The sequence below is a fragment of the Mesoplodon bidens genome, assembly GCF_964165515.1.
Source record: "Mesoplodon bidens genome assembly, chromosome: 7".
NCBI classification, from domain to species: Eukaryota; Metazoa; Chordata; class Mammalia; order Artiodactyla; family Ziphiidae; genus Mesoplodon; species Mesoplodon bidens.
The window spans coordinates 93,211,262-93,234,097 of NC_138164.1; the positions used below are offsets into that span (position 1 = coordinate 93,211,262).

The 22,836-nt window shown below is 43.2% G+C and overlaps 1 protein-coding gene across 2 annotated transcripts in view; it reads left to right on the plus strand.

Moving 5' to 3' along the window:
- Positions 1–20,637, plus strand: part of TRIM44 (tripartite motif containing 44) — a 117,402-nt gene extending 96,765 nt beyond the window's left edge. For both annotated transcript variants that reach the window (XM_081240893.1, XM_081240895.1), the window contains one exon: positions 10,840–20,637. In XM_081240893.1, coding sequence (XP_081097019.1) covers positions 10,840–10,867 — 28 coding nt within the window. In that variant the 3' untranslated portion in view covers positions 10,868–20,637. The remainder of the gene's footprint in view (positions 1–10,839) is intronic.
- Positions 20,638–22,836: the final 2,199 nt, after the last annotated feature.

Here is a 22,836-nt window from a genome sequence, read left to right on the forward strand (position 1 = left end):
TGTGCTTTTCCACTATCTGTCGCTACCACCACAATAACTAACACAGCTGTCCCACTCCTGGATCTGCAACTCAGCTGGTATTTCATCCAAAGGAAGGAGAGGAGCAGTGAATAAACTTCCCTTTATTTCCATCTTGGCCTGGATGACTCTCTCCCTCCATAGACCATTAGGGTGAGGGGGCGAATGGTTGAAGTCCTGGAATCCAAGACTGCCTTGAGTCAGCTGGATTGTAGAGGGCTGGAAGTTGCCAAACGTGCAGCTGTTTTATAAGGAAGGTGAGAACATTTCCTCATGGAGGTGAATTGGTTCTTCAAGTTTCCTTGCTTAGAAAGGGCTGGACATGACCTTCCTTATGCTTTGCCCTCAGTGACACAGCATTCCTTGTCCATCAAACACACACATCCTTTACCAGTAAGGCTTAGTCATTTGTAAGAGTAATCATCGTTTATGATACAGCATTTAATCCACAGCTGGTACCCGCAGTGGTTATATGTGCCTGGTGATTGCAGTGAGAGTTAGAAGATCAGCAGAGCCTGGGCTTACCTATATAGTAAGCTGTCCATGAGATTCCTGGGCAGTATCTCTGAGACGAGCAAGTTGCCCACAGTTTGCCTGGGCAGACTTGGAATGTTTCTGGAACAATAATTCTTTGGGGGGCTGTTTTGATCATTCGCTCAAAAAAACTGTGTTGAGGTTTCACTGGTGGCAGGCACATTATCAGGTACTAGTGATGTAACAGGGAACAAAATAGTTAAGGACCCTTACATCTCAAAACAATTTAGATAGTGATCAGTGCTGTGAAGACAATACAATAGTCTAATGTAATAGCACAGGGGTAGGGTGGGTGGCTACTCTAGATTGCTTGGTCAGGGAAAGCCTCAGAGAAGGTGACATTGGAGCTGAGACCTAAGTGTTAAGGAGCCAGCATTCCAAGCTGTGAGGGGAGAGCTTTTGAAACTTACCAGCAGATGCAAAAGCCTTAAGACAGGGACAGACTCTGCTCATTTGAGGGGCAGAGAGACAGCCAGTGTGTCTGGCAAGTGGCGTGAAATAGGTTAGAGAGATAAACAGAGGCCAAATCATGTAGGGATTTGTGGGCCACGGGCTTTATTCTAAGGCTATAGGAAGCCGTCGAAGGATTTTTAAGTGGAGCAGTGACATAATCTGTTGCACATTTAAAAAATAGTACTCTGCATGCAGTTTGAGAGCTAAACAGTAGTGAAGTAAGAATAGAAGTAGGAAAACCAGTCGGAAGTCAACTGCAGCAGTTCAAGCAAGAGATGGTGGTGGCAGTGGAGAAGAGGAATGGGCAGGCCCAGGATAGAAGTGTGGTGGGAGTGGACTGAACTTGCTGGTGGACTCAGCGGGAGAGGGAGATGGTGCTTCTAAGGTTTTGAGCACAGTGGTCGGCACATACAAAGCACCCAATAAATTAATTACAGCTTTTGGCCATTGTTAGCAGCGAACGGCCTATTATCACACACCAAGAGACCAGGCTTGAGAAGCGATCTTGAACCCATTCACCTGACAGAATGATGCCTATAGTGCATGTGTGACAGCACTGTCAGCCCTCTCTTTTGTTGCTAAGTGAGGCTTTTGCAGGCATGACGGTGTTTTCAGGAACCAGAAGCTCCGATTTTCAGTTACTCTCACCGCCGTCAACTCACTGGGTAACTTGCAGCCTCTCTTAGCCTTGATTGCTTCGTCTAACCATAAACTGTATTGAGCACTTTCTCGGTGCCCGGGACCATTCCAAGCCCTCTCTGTATATGTCTAGCACTCTCTCTCTATATCAGTCCTCATCTAATGCTCCAATAACTCTTTCAGGTAGGTACTAAGTTGTCCTCCATTTCCAGGTAAGAGCACTGAACTCAAAGTCCCACAGCTAGCAATTGACAAAGCTGTGACTCAAACCTAGGGGTTCCTGTCTCTTAAATCCACATCCATAACCCTCTGTGACATGAGAAGCAGGTTTTGAGAGTTGGTGTGCTTCCAATTTCTGACTTTCTACAACTTCTGGACCTCAATTTAAGGTCAGCATGGGACTCAAAACTACTGAGAACTAATATGGGACCCTTGGAAAAAAAAGCCTACTGTTCATTCAGAGATCAGAGATTAATGTCAAGAGTGTATTTGTTGATTGCTCTTTTCTCCTCTTCCTTTGGTAACTTCTAAGATACAGCAGCTGAGGCAGCAGGAGATTGGAAGTCCAGCATTTTATTAAATCTCATGCTTAAGATTTCTGAGGAAGGAAACTGCTTGAGATTTGGTTTCCATTATTCACTTGCCAAGAAAAGATGAGGAAACCGGGTCGGGTGGATTTCCTGAAGGTGCAGGTAACACGGAAGGTAAACCCTTGGGCTGTTTTCTGCATCTCACTCCCCTACCCGCTGGAATTGCCTGGGCCCTAATAGAGGCTTTGAGAAGGGTTCCTTTCAGCCCTCACAACAGGAGGTCGTCAGTTCTGTGCAATCCGGCAGCGGTGGGGAAGGGAAGGGAGGTTGGGGAAGACCAACAGAAAGGCAGAGAAAAGGGAAAGCTTGCAGCCCCCGTGGCATTTTCCTCTTGAAGTTCAACAGGAAACCAAATGATAACATAGAAGTTATTTCAGAGAGGAGAAACACACACACACATACACACACACACACACACACACATCTCATCCTCAGACACTTTGAAACTGCCAGACGTTGGCAAGGATGTGGGGAAAATGGGCATTCTCATACCTGTATGAGTAATGATTGTAAATCAGTACAAGTTGATTTCTGGAGGGCAATTTAACAGGGTTATAGCAAATCCTTTTAAAAATATTCAATACATAGCCTTTGCTTGGAGAAATATCTGATTCTAGGACTGCGGCAGAAAATATACAGGATGAGCCTGGAGCATTTTGTAGTGTCAGAAAGTAAAGAAGTGCTCCCCCAAAACTGCAGAACAACCCTTACATTGGTGAGGGTATGTCAGGGGCCACAGGAGTGGACTAAAAGAGCTTCCAAAGGCCAAAGCTGAACAGTTAGAGCAACAAAATAAATCAAGTAGTATTGGATTATAACCCAGAGTGTAAAAATAAGTATCCATGAGTCCATACTGATATAAACAAATGATCAGTAAATAAATAAATGAATAAGAGACAAATCTCATGTTCAGAAGAATTTCAAATAATTTTTGTAGATACTCTACCTTCAACCAGGGGGAGCATAACTCCTCACTCCTTAGGTGTGGCTGCTCATCGTGACTTCCTTCCAAAGAGTACAGTATGTGAAGGGGGAAAAAAGTAACTTTGCAGTGGAAAAACCTTAACAGATATTACCTCAGCCAGGTAATCAAGGTCAACATCAACAGCACTAAGTCATATCAATAGTATGTGCCCTTGGTACGATGTGATGAGAATGGTGCTTTACCTCTGTGATTTTTCCTTCTCAAGGCCCGTAACCGTGGCCTAATCATGAGAAAAACATCAGACAAATCCCAAATGAGGGACATTCAACAAAATACCTGACCAATACTCCTCAAAACTGTCAAGGTCATGAAAAACAAGAAAGTCTAAGAAACGGTCAAAGCCAAGAGGAGACTAAGGAGACCTGATGACTAACTATAATGTGGTATCTCAGGTGAAATCTGGAACAGAAAAAGGACATTAGGGAAAAATTAAGGGAATCTGAATAAAATCTAGACTTCAGTTAATACTAGCATTAATACTAGTGTACCAAATTTGTTGATTCATTCTAACAAATGCACTAATGTAAGATGTTAATAATAGAGGAAACTAGATATTGGAACCCTCTGTACTATCTTTGTAATTTTTACTTTGACCCAGGAGTTTCCCTTCTGGGAATTTTTTTCTTTGGAAATAATTAAGGGTGAACCTAAAGATTCACCACCGTAAATACGTGTCAGAGAGGTGTAGGTTATAGTGAAAAGGTAGCAGTAATTTGTGTCCAACAATTAGGTATGATAAATCCATACAACTTAATCGTGAACCATAATCTTATAGAAATACATTTCTTGATAAGGAAAGGTATTCATGATTGATAGTTGAATGAAAAAAATAGATTATGAAAGAGCCTGTGAAGTATATATTTTTACATATGCATAAGAGGGGTATAGATGAGTATATTTCAATGTGTTAATGTTGATTATCACCAGTGCATAACACTATGGGGTTTTTTTTCTTTTTATAGAAGCAATACGTGTTTGCTACAGAAAATACAGATCAGCGAAAAACAAAAAGTTGCTTTTTGAATTAAAAGAAAAAAAGGCTGGAACTGATTCCATTATAAATCCAGCAGCAGCAGTAACAGAAGACTCAATCCTAAGGAAGGGAGTTCTGAGAGCACATGGGACACTGGCAGGCTAAGAAGCCTGCCTGTTACTTCTGTTCAAGTGTCTCCCTATCATAGGGCCTTGCCTGAACAGGCCTGCTGGCGCCTTTCCATCCTCCATAGAAACCCCAAGTGAAGTGCAAGAAGGCAGCCACCTATAAAAACGGTAAACAGGTTGCAAGGTACATGGAGATCAAACTTAGCACTGTGGTCAACGTGCGGACCTGCGGCCGCCCTGGGGCCCCAGACCTGTCTGACAGGTGCCTGTGTCGGTCTATAGGGGCAGAGGCAGCTGTGAGGGCTGAGAGACAAACCCAGGGTCTACTTCCTTCTCCTTCCGTAGTCATCCTACCCTTTTCTGGCATTTTTTCATCTTAAAGAAGAACTTGCAAGGACTTTCCAACTCATTACAACAACCCTTGGAAATAGATATTATCATCCCATTTTTCAGGTAAACAATTGAACCTCAGAGATCTTAATCTTTGATGGCTGTCACTTACTGTCTGGGTAACCAGGGGTCAGAAGATCAGGTTTATGTCTCTCTTCTTACATGAGTGCATTTTCATATCTGAGGGTTCTGGAGTCTGCATTAAGCTGGATCTACCATTTACAAGCTCTGTACCTCAAGCAAGTCACGTAGCTTCTCTTGGCCTCACCACTCTGATCTGTAGGATGGAGATGATAATACTTATCCTAAAGCTACTGTTAGGGTTTAGTGAGATTGTGTATATAAATTGCTTAGCACAGTGCCTGGAACATTAAGTCGGCCGTCTGTGAACAGTGGTCATTACTGAAGGAGAGAGGATTCATGAGATCAAGTATAACATGATCTAGAGAGAGAAGGGCCCTTCTCCCTGTTTCCTGTGATTTGCGAAGGAAGGCACAACAAGGGTTGGTACCACTTTAGACTTTAAGAACCACGATGAATTGGGAAATCACGGGAAATCATTTGCCCATAGAGCTCACAGTACTACGGTGTGTACTAGCTATTGATCAAACAGTACAATTCATCCAGTGCATAGGAAGCAAGAGAAAAAAACAGTATAAATGAGCTCTAATTAATTAGCTCAGCAAATGTTTAAGTCAGAAAGGAGCTTCGCTTTTGTCTGGTTTGAATTTTTGTAAATTTCACTTACAACGCGAGGTGTCCTAATTTCCCAGCTGGGGAAACTGGGTCCCAGAGTCACACAACAAAGGCAGGACTAGAGCTGTGAAGTCCTCTGATGTTTTTCTCAGTTAACCCAGGATAAACGGGGAGGACTTTTTACTTTATTTTGTATTTGTATCTCTTTTAAATGTACATTTACATCTCTTAAAACTAATTTATATTAGTTCCACAGGCAGCAGCTAAATATGTAAGTTCTGATTCCTTATAGCACAGTAACCCCTCACTTTCAGCCCAGGCTACTGGGACAGGTGACATGGGAGACAAAAGTAGCAGCTCTGCTCTGTCTGGTGGAGGAGTATTTCCGGGTCTGGCCGTTTGGCCCGTCCCCCAGCTAGGCCGATCACATTCTCACTGGAAGTGAGCATCTGCAGCCTCAGATGGTGAATGGAGACTTCCCATCAATTCCTCATACGACACCTATGTGGCGTCCTTTCTGGAGAATACTTCATCTATCTTTTTGCATCTCAACTGAATCTAGCCTGCCTTCCTTGTTGATGCCTCTTAATTTCTCCATCCTCTTAAGTGAATAATGCTTTTTACATCAATAATGAATAAATAGCCAAGGACTCAGCGATATAAGTGATGCCACATCAAATTAAGTTGTATTGTATTCTCAGGAAAAGAGACTAACTTGCGAGATCAGAGTGCCTTACCCACCTCATTTATTAACTTCCTCTTACAAGCGTCCACCTCTGGGGACGGAAGCCGAAAAACTGAGCTGCCTATCTATATGGACTGTCTTAAAGCTTGTCGGGCAGTGAAACACTCTTTGATCTTAATCACTTTATGAGCAGGTGCTTAGGGGCTGAATAGGACTGGGGCTTGGGGCGTGCCTCTAACAGTTCAATTTCACAGGCACAACAAGACAGAAAGGATTGCTCATGAGGCAGCGCGCCCAACTGGCAGAGGGGACACAGCATTCTGCTGGCTGGGCTCCTTCGTCCCATTCTGTCACCTGGACCCCCACCCCTAGGGGGTGTTAAGGGTCACATCACTCTCCCGGTCATGATTTAGGAACTCTCAGTTCCTTTAGCTACACTTTTTGTTCTTATACCCCCCAAAAAATAATCTGGAAAACATTATGTGCCTCCTTGCCCATTTTAAGTTAACTCCTGAAATTATATGTCAAGTTTGGATAGTTGAGAAGGATGTTAATTCTGACATACTGCATAGTACGAGCTTTATATACATTTTTGTCAAAACTTTGGCACTACAGATTTAGCATATTAAATTTCCAGGCGAGATTCACTGTGTAATCACATTGGCAAAGATGGTTTTCATGGTCAAACCATCCAGCCAAATCAGTCTTGCTTTCTGTCAGATCCAAGTCTGATTTCATTTTGTCAATTAAAATAAACATATTAGTACGCATTTCATGACAACCATCTCATTTCTGAATATGAATTCTTAGATCTGTGGATAGACAGATAAGGGCACACAGCTTTGCCAAGAGTTTATTACCTGGATGAAATAAGGGATTATATCCTTCACTATTTCTTACCCTGTTCTCATAGGGCTCCTCTTAGAAGCAAGGCATTCTAAAATTGTCCCATGGTGAGATTCGGGAGGATGAGGGGTATGCCTTTCTTTTCTGAAGTAGGAGTAAGGTGACTGTAAAAAGTGAGAGTGGCTGAAGAGAGAACCTGTAGATCACAAGCACGTTCCGGGAGAGATCAGTTTTAACAAAGAGTATGTATGGAAGGTAAGGATCTGGATGTTAATTTCCTTTGAATTACCAATGACCAAATACCTCCTGGAAAATCATTAGGTACCACAAAGGTATGTGTACCCCAGTTTTAAAACCGCTGCTTTTAGACACACCAGCACTCTCAAACTGGGTCAGTCTGTGACTGAGGCCAGTTAACTGGGCTTCGCTCAGTATGTCCTCACTGGTGTTTGGCAGGGACTGACTTTTCTAGAGACCTGTCAAGTAGAAGGGTCAGAACCATGGAACTCAGCCTTTCTTTGTATTCAGTATCCGTAGGTCTGGAGTTGTCATTTAAAAATCTCTCAAAGGAAGCAAAGAAGGGCATTCCAGAAATTTAAGGACATTTGGGGATAGGAGCACACTCGCTCTGGAATGTAACATTTCAGATGCCAGCAGAACAACAGTGAAGGAAAGTTAGGCAGGTGTTGATTCTGGATAAGAAGAAAAGCAGGTTGAAGAAGGGAGCCAACATTTTAAAGTATTTATATTGCATAAAATACATAAAACTCTTACAATAACCCTGTAAGATATACAGTAAGTATTACCACAAGGAAACTGAGACTCAGAGAGGTTGAGCAGCTCATCCAAAGTTGCACAGCTCATTAGTGCCAGAGCGGGGATTTGAACCTCGTTTAGTTTGGTGACTTCAAAGCCATTATATAATGCTGCTTCTCTCATGGTAAATACCTACTACGGAATGGGCTACCTAACTAACACCCTTAGTTAGTTTATTCTCAGAACAACAGTAACAGAACAGACACTCAAAATTTCAATATCCTCTGAGTATCACTCCAATTATAAATCTAAGTGTGAGTGGTAGATGTTTCAGAGGAGGATAAGTGGCTGCGGTGGAAGGCTGTGCTACTTCCCGTGGAGAAAGTATAGACTCCTATAGACTATTTAAGATAAAATCCTGTGAACACACAGATCAGCTTATATACAGAGTGAAGAAGGGACGTTCAGATGATGCCTCACACTAATGATACTGTGTGACCCTCCAGGAGAGACCACACACAAGGTGAACAAAGCTGTATGCTATAGATTCAGTTAAGATTTTTTCTTCTTTATTGTGGCAAAAAAATTAATTAATTTCATTGATTATGAAAATGAGTATGATTTATTTGAAGATGCTATTCTGGACAAAAATATGTCTCTCTCCCTCCCTTCCCCTTTCTATCTCTCTTTCTCTCTCCCTCTCCCTCCCTCCCTCCCCCTCCCCCCTCCCTCTGTCAGCTACTAGGCTCTGAAGTCCATGAGGGCAACTGCTGTGATTTCCTCTTGTTCATTGTTGTGCCTAGGGTTATGCCTACCACAGAGTAGGTAGTCACATTAACCAGTGATATGCCAGAATTCCAAGGTCTTAGGCTTTTAGACTGTGAGATGAGCTGTGTCATTCAGGCCCAAGAACAGATCTCTTTTAGAATAATGAGAAAAGATTTTATCAGTCAGGGTTTCTGATCTTTTCCCCAAGTCAACTCTGCACATCTTATAATAAGGGACCTGGCAACTCGAAAAGAACTTACTTTATTTATAATTTCATTATACTCAATTTTGGGGGGTTGTTGACCTCTTTGTGAATATGATGAAAATTATGACCTCTCTCAGACAAGGAACACACAGACAAAACTTTGTATACAACTCCAGTAGGTTCATGAACCCTTTAAACTATGCATCTCAAGTTAAGAATGCTAAATAATGAACCGCAGTTTAAGGAAGGGGCATATGCTTGTGCTAGACCTCTCACATTTGAAGGAAAATTGACAAAAGCACATTGAGCTTGCTTTGGATCTAATACCAAAGGGGAGACAATGGCACCGGTTCCAACTGGGTCTTGATTCTAGTGAGACGCTCTCATGAAAGACTCTTTTTGTTCCCTTTGGGACAGATGCCACCAAACACTGCTCCTTCATGACGGTCCACTGTCCAGCCCTTCCTAGCATGCACCCTTCATCCCCTGATCAGGCAGCAGGCAGGAAAAGGGAATGGAAACAGGGCAGAGTTTGGATAGCGAGGCTTGCTGACTTGGTTCTTTTGGCTCCTGAGTGCATGTGCCTTAATTTCACGTTCCATGCCTCGAAATGTTTCGCCCTTAGCAGAAGTACTACAGGTCCGTTTTCTAGGATATTTTCCCTTAAAGGCTTTCCCAGAGGGAGGCAAAAAAGCACAGATTTTTATATAGACGTAGATAATCCCTTGTGAGAGAAAAAACATTTCTAGGTCATAGCAGGGCGCTGATGTACACCCCAGGCCTGTCCTCTTCCCTAACTCCTGCCTCTACCAGAGGAAGGGGGATTCACCTCCCATCCAAGCTCCCTAACTCGCCTGCTTCAGACTTTATCCAGCCGAAACTAATCCTTAAGTTTTAAGGACGCAGGCCTTACTGTGTGACCGAGGATTTTACATCTCTCAGAGCTCCACTTTCTTCATTTGCCAAATGGGGATAGTAATAATAATAATAGTCCCTACATCCTGGGATTATTGTGAGGACTAATGGAAAGAATGGGTGAGGAGTGCTTAGCTCAGTGCCCCTGGCACACTTGATCAATCTGGCTCTTATTATTTTAAGGACAGTGGCCTCTAGAAGTGGTGGAGGAGGAGAAACTAGGCACATTTGCTGCTTTCGTCCTTCTAAGTGTCCTTGTAAGTCTTTTTCTGGCCCTGACTTTTTCTTGCCCTAGTGCTTGTATCAACAATGTTCTCTCCCAGGACCAAGCCAGGGAGGCTCTAACCCTGAGCAGCTGAGGTTCTGGCCATGCTTCTGAGACTCACAACTCATTTTTTGGCCACTGAAATACTACTGACATCTAGGATGCCCTGGTCAAGGCAGTCATGACTGACCGTTCTTTCAGCTCCTTCCTTCCCTCCCTTCCTGTTTTTATTTCTCACTCTCTTTTTAAAACAACTATTTATTGAACACTTCTATATGCCTAGCACAGTCCTAGTGCTAGATAAACAGTAATCGATAAAATAGACAATATTGCTATTCTTTTATGCTCTGGTGGGGGTAGAGGGGAGAGTAGATAGCAAACAAATGATTTATAGGACATGACAAGGGCTATGAAAGAAAGAAGACAGAGATGGAGAGTAACCAGGGAGCCTGACTTAGATAGAATACCTTCTCTGAGGAGGTGGCATCTGAACCCAGTGACTGTCCCTGTGGCATGAATTAAAACCTTGGCTTTATTCCAAGTGAGAAGTGCCATTTGGTGTGCAGAATGATAGCTTCTCTTCACCTTTCTCTTCTAACAATAGGTGGCTTTAAGGCTTAGGGGACGTCCAACTCCTGATTTTTACCAGCAATTTATTTTGTCAAGTTAAAAAAATAGTATGACCCTCACCTGCTTCTTTAAATAGCTATTCACTTACTGTGTACCAGGCACAGGCACTTTATATGTATTATTTATTCCTCCAGTAACCTAAGAAAGTAGGTTTTATTATCATCATGATCTCTGCAGTCAAATAAAGAAATCAGAATGTAGAGAGGCTAAGTAACTTGCCCCCGGCCACAGTGCCCAGAAGTGGTAGGGTTAGGGCTGGAATCCAGAGGAGTCTGACAGCAGAGCCTGTGCCTTCTGTCAGTAGACTAGGCTGCCCCCTTCTTGTGAATTCTTAACTCATCTTGGTTCTCCTTTCCTTTGTAGTGGTGCCAGTGAAGAAGAAGACACATGAAGGCCTGCCATCCCCAGTGGAAAATCATCCCGTCCCCTTGTGTGTATGTGACAGCGTGTATGTAACGGCTTCTGATTCCTGTGAAAGCTGCCCAGCAACAAACGTGCTTCCACCAGATGCCTCCCCAGATCCACAGCAGGCACATAGCTCTCCAAGGAATGACCAGTTTTACTCTTACTGACTGTGCTTCTCATTCTCTTGTCGTGATAGGTCAAAGAAAACGCCCCTTTGATCAACCAGGAGCAATTAAAGGGTCCTTCAGGTAAATCCCTCGATGGCTGCTTTGAACTTACTCAGGAAAGCCAGCCCCTGTCATATTGTATACCCAAACAGTATCACTTCATTAAGAAGGATCTGGAATAATCTTGAAGGGCAGTCAGAATTTGTTTCCCTACCTGCTAAGAAAACCACACTTTATTCGTATTGAAGCATGGAATAAATGAGGGGAAAGAAAGTAGGGCCCAATCAACCCACATAGTTAGTCTCTAAAAGTCCATTTAATACATCTGTGAAAATGTGGTTTCATGAAATAATACGGATGGCTTGAAAACAGATAAAGAGTTAAAAGTTAGAAATATAGAGAGATATTTTTAGTACATGAGGTTATCCGGGATTTCAGATTCATAATTCAGTGCTGTGGAAATGAAAAAAAAAAAAAAAGATTGAAGAGATAGAAAGGAAATGACTTTTTTTTTTCAAAAAAAAAGGACCAAAGAGATCTGATTAAAAGTTGAAATCAAAATCAGTATTTCTGAACTCACATTGCCTAGTCACTAAAGGATCTGATGGAACCTGAATTATTTGAGTGGACTCTGAGGTTTTATGGGTCTTGTCACAGCATGAAAGTCTGGAATGTGTATTACAAATGGGAATTTTCAGTGTAGGTGTTGCTCCCCCTCCCCCAGTTTAGCCTAATCTGGCTTAAATGCAGTGTGGGGAGAATTCGTGGCCCTCTGTGGTGTGTTGAATCGAGCTCCATCTCCTGGCAGATATACCTTCCTTTTACTCCAGCAGGGACACCTCTTCCCCTGGCTGTCCCCCCCTCCAGGTCATCTCCCACACACTGGCTCTCTCCTCTTAAGTAATGTGAGCAGAGACTCACCGTGGTTGGACTCTGGTCTTTCCCCACTCCCAAAGCACATTTCCTTACAACCAAGTTTTTTACTCCTAAATAAGCAATGATGTACTACGGAATACAAAACTGCAAACTAAAAAACATGCGTCTTCTGAAACAGGAGTTTTACTTAACAAATGGTTTGGAGTCGGGGAATGACATTATTTTTAGATAAAACAAACACAGTTATATTATGAAATAGAATGTATACATAAACAGTAAAGATAGGAGACTTCACAGAGAATTTTTATTTGCGACTGGGGTGTGTGTTCCCTCTTCTCTGCCTCTAGTGGTATTTTGGTGTTTGCTTCTGAGAAGTACAATTGGAACTACATCCAAGCAGCCTTAGGGTTTCTGTTGACTCAGGACCTAGACTTCTAGTGCCTCTGAGGCAGAACCAAAGGAGCCTGCACTGAGGGAAATTCCTCTTTTCCTGCCTGCCTGCCTGCCTGCCTGCCTGCATGCCTGCCTGCCTGTATACCTATCACAGATCTTTAGGGCCAACTGATATGTGTGTGCAGGATGGTTTTGAGGGAGAAACGATGCTAACTTACTATAGGAATCCTGTCTATATCGTTGTTCATTCCTGTGCATGCTATGAAATGATTGTTTCTTTGAGGCCAGGAAGCTACCAGGTGTATATGCTTCTGGGTTAGGATTACCCTTGCTCACTAAATATGTTGTTGGGACATTGGGGCTGAGAGTAGTTTGGGCTGTTTAAAAAAAAAATAACAAAGTATTTTTCTCTCTAACTGGTGGCCAACAAATGACTAAGACATTTTTGGTGCTTTACCTTTCTGCCCACAAAGACTGGAGATTTTGGCATACGACTGATTACAACCCCCAACCACATCCAAAGAAACTACTCCTAAAGGAGGACCAGTGGCCATTCTTAAAAGAGTTTAAAAATCAGAATATTAAGAAGATTTTAGGATTTGGAAGCTTGTGTTGTCTTTCCCCAGTAAGTATTGTTTAATCTCCAAGTAGTAGCCTTATTTTAGCAATGGACAGATCACTGGCTCCTCCGTACCTGATCATATGTTATTACTTTAAATCAGTATTTGGGAAACCCAGGCATTTATGCAATGGATATGAATGGAAATACAAACATACGTGCCAGCCTGTCTCAGTAAATTATCATACTCTGTAATCCTCAAGGAAAGCACTTTTGCTTTTACTTAGAAAGGATTTCAGATTTGCTTTATGGGCTCCTGCTGTTTTCAGCACCTGATAAAATTTTAACCAGGGAAGCATTAAACACAGCTCAGCAGCTTCTGCCCAGGCTCCTGAGTTCCTGCCGGCAGCATTTATCAGTGTAAGAACTAAGATGCTTCCTGCAGTGGCACCAGCTTCCCCAGAGCTGGAGCATGCTTCTCGGCCTTAAGCCCCAGCATGATGAGACTTCCCTCCTACCAGGTCAGTAAGAGTTGCTTACAACTGTGTCCTAACTGGCTGCAGAGTTTGCGGCAATCCCTAGGGAGAAGTCATCAAGGGAGGCAGGTAATGAATGAATGTCTTCAGAATGAATTGGGTCCTCACAGCAATCCCTGGATCCCTTCCAAAGGTTGGGTATCTGGAGGCTGAGGGGGTTTGTCCTTTGATTTGATGGTCATTAAATCCAGGGCAATTCCAAGAATTGCTTGGAGTCTCTGCTCTGACAGCCTAGAAAGGGAAATGACTTAAAATATTGAGGACCACCTATGAGGACCCATTTCTCAGATGGTAATACAGATTTGGAGGGCAAGAGTCACTTGCTTTGAGTTACACAGCTAGGACGTATTGGAGCCAGGTTTTGTACCCGGCTCTTCCTAACTCTGTGTATGCCTAAAACAGAGAGAGAGAAAAAGGCTGCAGGTTCCCCCCCTGCAGTCTGACCATTCCACTCTATGGATTCTTTTTCAAAATTACATTTTATGGCTATAGTTGAGGCTCAGAAATGGCAGCAGGGTAGCCTTATTCTTCTACTTTAGCAGATACATTAAGTACACATTGCTAACTTGAGCCTGCCCCCGGGAGTTGGAGGACACCTTTCCTTTTTGGTGCCATCCCCCATAAATACAGTGTTTTTAGGCCTTCAGGAGTATGGAACTTCTCAGAAATAGTAAAAGTGAGGAGTGTTCTGGCCTCTAACTTTATTTGAAAATGTCAGCTGCTACACTGCTGCAGAAAAGGAAATCTTCATATTTTAGTAAACCTAGCCAGTCTGTGAGGATGTGGTAATTAAAAGTCCCGTGAGCACAGACTTTCCTGCTAACACCTGATGTGTATATGTACACACACACACACACACACACACACACACATGCAGTTTAACAACTAAGAGAAATTCAGAGCAGCCGCCGCCTCATTATCTCGCATACCACTGCAGAGGTTTCTGCCAGCCCTGATTACAGGTGTCACCAGATAATGGGGCTTAGTTGCTTGCTTACAAGATGCTAACAAGAAGAGCAGCTCCTTGGCAAAGGTTGTCAGCTCCTAAAGCATTGAGCCAAGGTGACAGCCCTGAGGGAAATCGCACTCCAGCCCTACTCCAAGGTGTCTAATGATACGGGAAATTTGGACACCCAGACTTTTTGTTTGGTGACCTGAGAGTCTGACCACTGTAGTCAGGCCTGAGGGCACGGCTGCAGAATTCACGACTGATAGGAGTGGCAGGGCATAGGAAGTCCTCTCCTCCACCTAGAAAATATTCTCTTGCCAATACCTGAAATGCCACACTCAGCAGCTCTTCAACACATGCTTTTCGATAAGGAAATTAGGTGCATGTTTACGGTGTGCCTAGCACAACTGGAATTTTCTGTTTAAAAAACAAATCTATCTCATTATGAATGGACGCAGCCCAGCCCTGAGAGAAAAGAAGGCCTGCAGGGGAGGCTTCAGATCTCATTAATATTGCCTTACCCAACGGTGTTTCTGAAGCCCCACCACAGCCCGTTCCAACAGCTGTAAGGCCCATGGGGACTGCCTAGTGAAACAGTAACATTTGGAGCCAAGAACACACGAGAAGCAGCAGAACAAACACCAGGGCAGGAAAATAAAAATAAATTAAGACGCTAGTGGGTATACTGGTACAAAAAGTGCCGCAGAGCCCATGCTGGGCTTGATATGACCCGAGGGGACAGTAGATTTATACTTAACGGGACTTAAACCTGACCAATCTTTCTACAGTGACAGGCCACACTGCGTGGATGGGGAGAACCAACAAACGCATTGTCCTCTGCCTGTTTTCCTGTGCACAGTCACATTCCCTCCTCAGTCATCTTCCTCTTTCACGCTTTACATTAAACAAGGGAACACTCAGTCTTTCATGGGAATTACACATTTTAGTTAATGTTTCAGTATATCATTTTCATACTGTCAATTATTTTGTAAGAGAGATTTACTGCTCTTCCAGGATGTTTGGACTCAGTGTCCCTGTGCATTTGGAAATCAATAAACTATTACTGGAAATACCATTTGTCTCTCAGAGTTGTGCACAAAGGACCCTGCTAGGTGTAAATATTCATGGTGATCTGCATTGTTAACCGCGATAATGCTGGAGATGATGGCGTTTTGGTTATGAGAGGCGGGACACTCATTTGCCCCTGACTTCTCTAGCATAGCTTAGGAGATCTCTGGGAGTGGCAAAAGGACAGACTTAAAGTTATTGTTATTTAAAGAAATGTTTTCCCCTCAAAGTGAAATGATCCATGCCTAGTTAAATTTTCTGAGCAAAGTAGATTATAAAGTAAAGAATGCTTGGTCCTGAATGATGTTTTCAAATAACGTTAAAGCTTTACAATTTGGACCAGCCAGGGGGGTGGTCAAACTTTAATTTTTACCATATTTGCTAGAAATAAAACCTTCATAGAGCAAATTACAGTTAGGCCAGCAAAATCATCTTTGGGGAACCTTAGAAGTACACATTTGATATAACTGATGAAGAGATAGAATTAAGTTCTAAATGAAGCAATTCTGGTCCAGTTTGTAATATCGGGAGCAGAGGATGCATTGAAATCAAGAGGCGAAATGTGAAAACTCAAGAAGTAGATACTGTATGAATTAGAAAGTACACTTCCTACCTAAAGGCATTACAATTCAGTTTTTAAAGTCCATCCTTAAAACCCACCAGCAAGTGTCTGGAGGAGCTGCAGTTTATGAACCCTGCTGTAAAAAAAATTTTTAACAAATTTGTCTCCATGGAGTTTGTCTTTTTTAGGCCTTGTTTTGTACAGTTTGCAAAGTACAGTGTACAGTGAGGGAAGGAGGGTTAAGGTGAGCAGTGAAATTCTCTTCTGACCTGAAACTGCACTTTTGGAAGGAGCAAGCTACTAGACTTGCTTTATCTCCTTTATTCCAAGGCCATAAATTATGAAATCACCAGGAGAGGCAAAGCCATGGCTTCTTTTGCCATAGTCTTAGAATCCCAAAAGTCAGCCAACTCTGGCACTGAGTCTGTAATTTAATTAAACATCTTGAAGGCGTCTCCAACAGCTTGACAGTAGGCCAGCTTCATATTCTTGGAAAGGGACTGCAGAGTGAGCTTGTCTGTTTTACAGTTCATTTACTGAGTTGAACCCTCATGGCCATAGCATACCATTTGCCTTACAAAAATGGCCCACAACCTTCATACCATTTTAGGGAGTCACTCACAACTCATCTACCTATGGCTCAGTCAGCTTCACCTCTCCCTATTTCTTAAACATGAAATCTGCACAAGTGGTTTGACGGTGAGTAATTGAGACAGAACTGGAAAAATCTGAAACCTCTGCTGGACCCATTCAAAAATGACCGAGAACTAAGAAGTGAGTGAACAAGACTTCTGACCAGTTGAAATAAATAGTATGAAGCAAACACATAAGAGAAAGGCCATCTGTCTACCCATAAAGCACCTACTGAGAACCTATTTATTCCTGTTTCACACATAGTTCTCAATGTTTGCTGTCTGGTTTCCAAGCCTACAGCAGATTAAATTTAAGGGCGGGAAACAGATTTCTAGAGGAAACTTAACTCAAGAAGGAGAAGGAGTTGGCAGCAATGGAGAAGACAGAAAACGTTGAAGTAGACTGTGCTCAAAAAGCACTGTTTTAGGGGGGCATTTAGTGCCCCAAAGAGCTCTTTACACATCTCAGTTTCTAAACACCTTATATCATAGGACTGTGTAATTATACTCAAAGTGATGACCCTGAGCATCACACCTAAAGAAACTTAAGTTATGCTCAGAATAAAGCAAGAATTTGCATATCAAACATTTTAGAAATATTTCTATCACAAAGGTAAAGAAAAATGAAACAAATTCCCCTTTTAGGGGTTCAAGGAATAAACCTTGGACTATCCAGAATATTTGGTTAAAACAAAACATCCGCCACCTGAGGTTTTATTGTTCCAGGAGCCTCTTGTGTTTAGAGAGTTTTTTCATAGCTTTGTAAGTGACTTTCATGCTACAGTGCTTTGCATATAGTGGCATGAACAATGAAGTGCCAAGTTTCCAATTGATGAATAAAACTAATAACCAGAATACAGGTCAAATCCTGTTACAACAAGTACTGCTACTATAAAAATCACTAAAGCATCCCTGTTATCTCTCAGCCCCTGTCAACTGTCCATTTATTTCAAGCAATGGTCATTAGAGCAAAATTGGGGTATAATAAAAAGAAACTGGACCCTCACCACAAGTTGGGTATAAAACAATTTAACCTGTAATACCAGGTTCTTGCTTGTATTTCTCCAGTTCTTAGCTGAAAGAAAAATAAATCTTATGTAGACGTAATAGCAGCCTGGGAAGCTGGTATTTAGTAGCTGTTGCTAGGAGAAGGAAGAATTCAGAAGCAAAGGACACATGGAGCTGTGTGGCAAACCCTCACTAGGGAATTTGGTCTCCAGGGCCACTTTTGACCTTAATCCACATTGGAGCCATCAACCACAGAGTCACTTGCTTCTAATAGTGATGTAATGCATATATTAAGCCCTGGAATGAAAACATGATTCACTTCCCATGGGTCATTGAGCCCTTTGTGGCAATCTGGCCCTGATCCGATGACCCTGAGATAAAGAAATTGAGAAACATGTGACTGGAACTATCCTTTATCCCAAGATGCACTGCTTCCAACACTGTTGATTGTATATAGAAATGATGTAAGTTAATCAGCTGCATTCCATTTGGTATACAGGCAAAAGATTTTTCTCTGCCTATCCATCTGCTTGTGGTAATGATGAGTTTTGACATTTGCTATAATTTTCTCTTTTTTCTACTTTCTTTTTTTCCTTCTTTCTTTTACTTAAACACTTTTTATGACTACATTGCAACCAATATTTTGTAACACCCTTAGCAGCAGAAGGCGTTAAATCATAGTTCATGTCTGAACAGTACAATCAGCAATAAGAAAAGGAGTGGGGAGGGAGAGGGAAATTGTCCCCCTTTTCCTGATGATAATGCCTGGCTCAGGCCCCAGATTCACATCATACTGTGAAGAAGTTCATAAATTCTGGGCACTGCTCAGCCTGAGGAGGCAGGCAGTATCCCTTCATACCTCAGGGTGAGATGAATGGTCTGTTGAAGTCATGCCATTACAGAATACGTTCACCTCTGCTTGCTTTCTCCCCCAAGCCAGAATGTAGTTAAACATTTACATGTCCCAGGCCAGAAGATCAGGTTATGAGGAGCTTGAATACTTGGCTTGGCTCTTGAAAACATTGAGTCCAAGTGTAGTTCTCTGGCTTGAAGGTCGCCATTTGCTGCCTCACCATTTTATTAGGACATCTGGAGATTGCAGGTGTTAATTGGAAATAACTTTCTGTATTTGGTTTCTCTCCACACATTCAGGCTTCTAGGACCTTTTGACCCAGTTGGATGGCTATATCCTAATATCAGATTCAGCCTATTCCAAGTGGGAAGAACCATGATAGACAAGTAAGATTGCTCTTTGGCTTGGTGGCGGTGGTGGTGTTGACTCTGTCAGTGGGGTGATTATGGGTGGCCATGATGGTAAAGAAACCACTGATGACAATAAAAATGGGTATTTTCTCAGCACTTAAAAAACCAATTTCTATCTGCCAACAGGGGTTCTGATCTCTTTTCCCCAAACTCCTTTTTTCCCTAGAAGATACTGGCCTGTCTGATCAAAAAAGAGCATTCCTTCTGAGACCACACCTAGCCAACTTATGGCCAAACTATACTTGCCTGTTAATTTACTCAGAACTAGGTTGCCTTTTAAACCTCTCTCCCCACCTCTGGCATGAGGACAAGACATGTGGAGGAAGAATTAGGTCACCTGGGGGTCCACTGTTGCATCTGGTTAAGTGGTGTAAAGAAGCCAAGATTTCTAGAAGTGTCTGTGTTTTGTCATTTCCGAGATGGTGAGAAAATCCGTCTGGAGTGTTTATGCCCCTCTTCATAGCCAAGCCATGGGCTTTCTTTTGTATCGTGCTACTGAGGTTAGTCACCGCCCTCAGAAGGGACAATTTCACGATGACTTACTTCCTAGTAATCACTGGAACAGTCTCACGAGGATGTGCACAGCTGCTGCGTTTCTTTGGGCCTGGCACGTTCTCAGATGGCAGACTTGCAGAACAAATGAGAAGCCTGGCCTGGTTCACAGGCAGAGTGATCCAGAGTTCAGGCTTCCCCTTGCCTTTTATCCTCCGCCCTCCTTCCTCTGTTCCTCCACCTCCTCTTCTTCCGGTCTCTCCATCTGGAAACCATGAGCCTCATGGATTCCAGGCACAATTCTCAGATTTCAGATGTTTGGGAAATGTCTTTGCTTGGGTCATTCTTCAAGAGTAAGAGAATTCAATTTGGGAGGAAAAACAGCTGAGACCCTTCCTTGCACAGAAGAGAAAATAAATAAGGTGTGGTACATATCCATCCCCTTAGCCACTCAGTTCTAAACCCACACACAATGTCTGACTTCAGAAAAAACATTGAGATTCCCTCCTGGGAGGGAACAGAATGGAAAAAACAAAATCTCCACTCCTAAAAACATACTTTTCTCCCTTCTGAGAACATAACTGGCCTCAGATAATAGGATGTAACTGATTTTGTGTGTGGTGTTGGGGAGGGTCTCTGGAGGGTGGAACTAAGAGTGCTGGAATGAAGTGAAAAGTAAAATGTAGCCTAAGTTGTTAGGGAGGAACTGTTCACGTTAAGAACCACTTAACCCCAGTGTTGCATCTCCAGGAAAAAGAACAATGTGTGGTCTTCTGTCCTTGGAAAATAGAATGAGCTTTCTCCTAATAAATACTGGGTTTTAGAAGCAGACAGACTTGGTTCTAGTACTGGCTCTGTCCTTAACTAACTCTGAGGAATTAAAGAAGCAGCTGGATCTGTGGGGCTTAGTACAGTGCCCGACACATAGGAGGAACTTAGTAAGTGGTAGCTTACGACCACTATGTATTGTGATGACCATCGCTCATCAAGATGGAGTCCTCTTGGGGCTGTAGGTGGAGCCTGCCCTCATGTTGTCCCACACTGGCTTGTCTGCGCAGCCTCTCGCTCCTCCCCAAGGCTACTTCTTAGCCCTCTCTACCACACCCACCCAATTACACTTTCATGTCAATTAGAAGGATCTCAAATTATATGTATTTATTTGTTCATATGGTTACTGTCTGTACTTCTTTGAAGCTTGTATTGTTTGTTCACTGCTGTATTAGCAATGTCAATGAAATTGCCTGACGCAAAATAGATGTTCAAAAATGTTGTGGACTTGCTGACTGATATCTTGATAGCATTCGTGTGCAGAGTTACTCCAGGTATTAATTACATCTTGACGCAGAAAACTGGGAAACACCTTTAGCTACATCTGCCCCAGCATAAGTGACCATAGCACTCAAAAGGTCTTTGAGTCACTTAGGGTAGAAGAGTAGGTCACTTACCTACTCTTCCCAGAAGAGGGAAGAGAGTTAGGAAACCTAACTGCCATTCCTCCTCTGCCACCAATAAGCTATGCAGCATTTGGCAGGTCAACTTCCCTCTCTAAATACTCATAAAATGAGGACTAAAATCCACTAGAGTGGAGGATCTCTCTGCCTCTTCCAGATCTAACACTGTAATAAGATTTTAGCAAAGCAAGAAGTGACAGCGAGAATGGCAAGATGCTTCCTCTAAGAATCCCAGCTTCCCTTCCTCTGTGTGTGTGCACGTATGTGTGCACATGTACGTGCACACGTGCAAGCAGCAGTGGGGTTCGGGGGGCCAGGGGGGACACGTGAACTGGGGCTGGCCAGGAGAGCTAGACTCATGTAGACTCTATGGAGAGTGACATTTCCCCAGATGCTTTGGGCTGAATATTCCAATTATCCCCAAATTCCTGTGGTGAAATCCTAACCCCCGATGTGACGATGTTAGGCGGTGGGTCCTTTATGGAGTAATTAGGTCATGGGGGTGGAGCTCTCATGTGAGGACACAAGGAGGAGTCAGCAGTCTGCAGCCCACAAGAGGGCTGTTACCAGAACCTGACCAGGCTTCAGACTTCCAGCCTGCAGAACTATGAGAAATGAATTCTTGTTGAAGAGCCATCCAGTTGATAGTATTTTGTTATAGCAGGCCAAGCAGACTGACACCAGATGTGCATAAGCCATGACCAAAGGTACCGTAGTCGAGTAAACGGGGAACAGTGGGCTAAACAAAGCTGAGCAGGTTTCTTTTCTGTGGGCCTTCTCAGACCTCTTAATGTGTCCAGTTGCACTGTGGAATTTCAGGAAGGGGTAGGGTACAGTTCTCTGGCGTTCCGTCTAACAATTTTAGGAAACACTGATTTAGGGATGAGTCCAACTGACCTCACTTAACTGGTGAAAAAACTGAGGCCCAAAGAGATTAAATGATTTGCCCAAGGTCATACAGCTGTTGGGAAACCTGAGTTCTTGCCCAGATTTGGCCACTGTCTCCCAGAAGAGAAAGTCTGTTTATTGGCCCAAGAGCCCACATTAGAACATTCTAGGAAACACCCCAAGATTCCCTCTTTGATACTAAAGGGAAGCATTGCATAGGCTGGAGTTCTTAGTCTCAGGCCTGCGCAGACATTAGCGTTTGGCACAGTGCAAACTTCCTTCTCAGAGTGGCAACATCTGGAACCAAGCTATGGTTCTCTCTTGCTTTCCCCTTCTCTATCCTTCTCTGTGTGTGTGTATATATATATATATACACACACACACATAGTTTTCTCTCCCTCTCTGGTCTCTCCCTCTCCCACACCCCAGTTCTCTTTTCCAGGCTGCATTCTGGGGTTACTTTTGTGATGAGTAAAGGCAGCACTGGCTGCTTGATTGAGACCTCTACCATAGCAGTACACCAGGCACCAGGGTGAAGGTGCTCAGTAAGCCTTGTGCTTTGGCCAGACCTTTTATTCCAGCTTAATGGTTACATCCATTTTCTGGACTAGGTAATTAAGGTGTAAGGTTATTAAAAAGGGTCATGGCATTTGTGTCTGGCCTCTAAAGGAGTTGACTGTGGACCATTCTCAAACGCCTTCCTTGGCACTTTAGCCTTGAACCTTCAGGTGCACTCGTGGGGGCATCAGCATGGCAGGCAGCAGCACAGGGGTGGGAGATGCCAGTGAATGTTTGGGTGTGTGTGTGCGCACGCACGCACATACACAAGCACACGTGTGGCAACACCAGAAGGAGATGTGAGCACATCAGGAGGAATACCGGCTTGGCACCCCTCCAAACTGCTATTCTTTAAACATTAGGTCAACATTTGTTTAGAGGAAAGGGTGGTAGGCACCTTTCTGTGAGTGTGGTGGGCAAGCAGTCGAGGCTATCCCTACCTGCATTCCACACTCATAGAGTCAAAAGCCCTGACCCCCTCTTTAGAAAAGACCATTTAGGGATCCTCTGTTGTTATTCCAACGTACTCTTTTGCGGTCTCACCCCACCCACT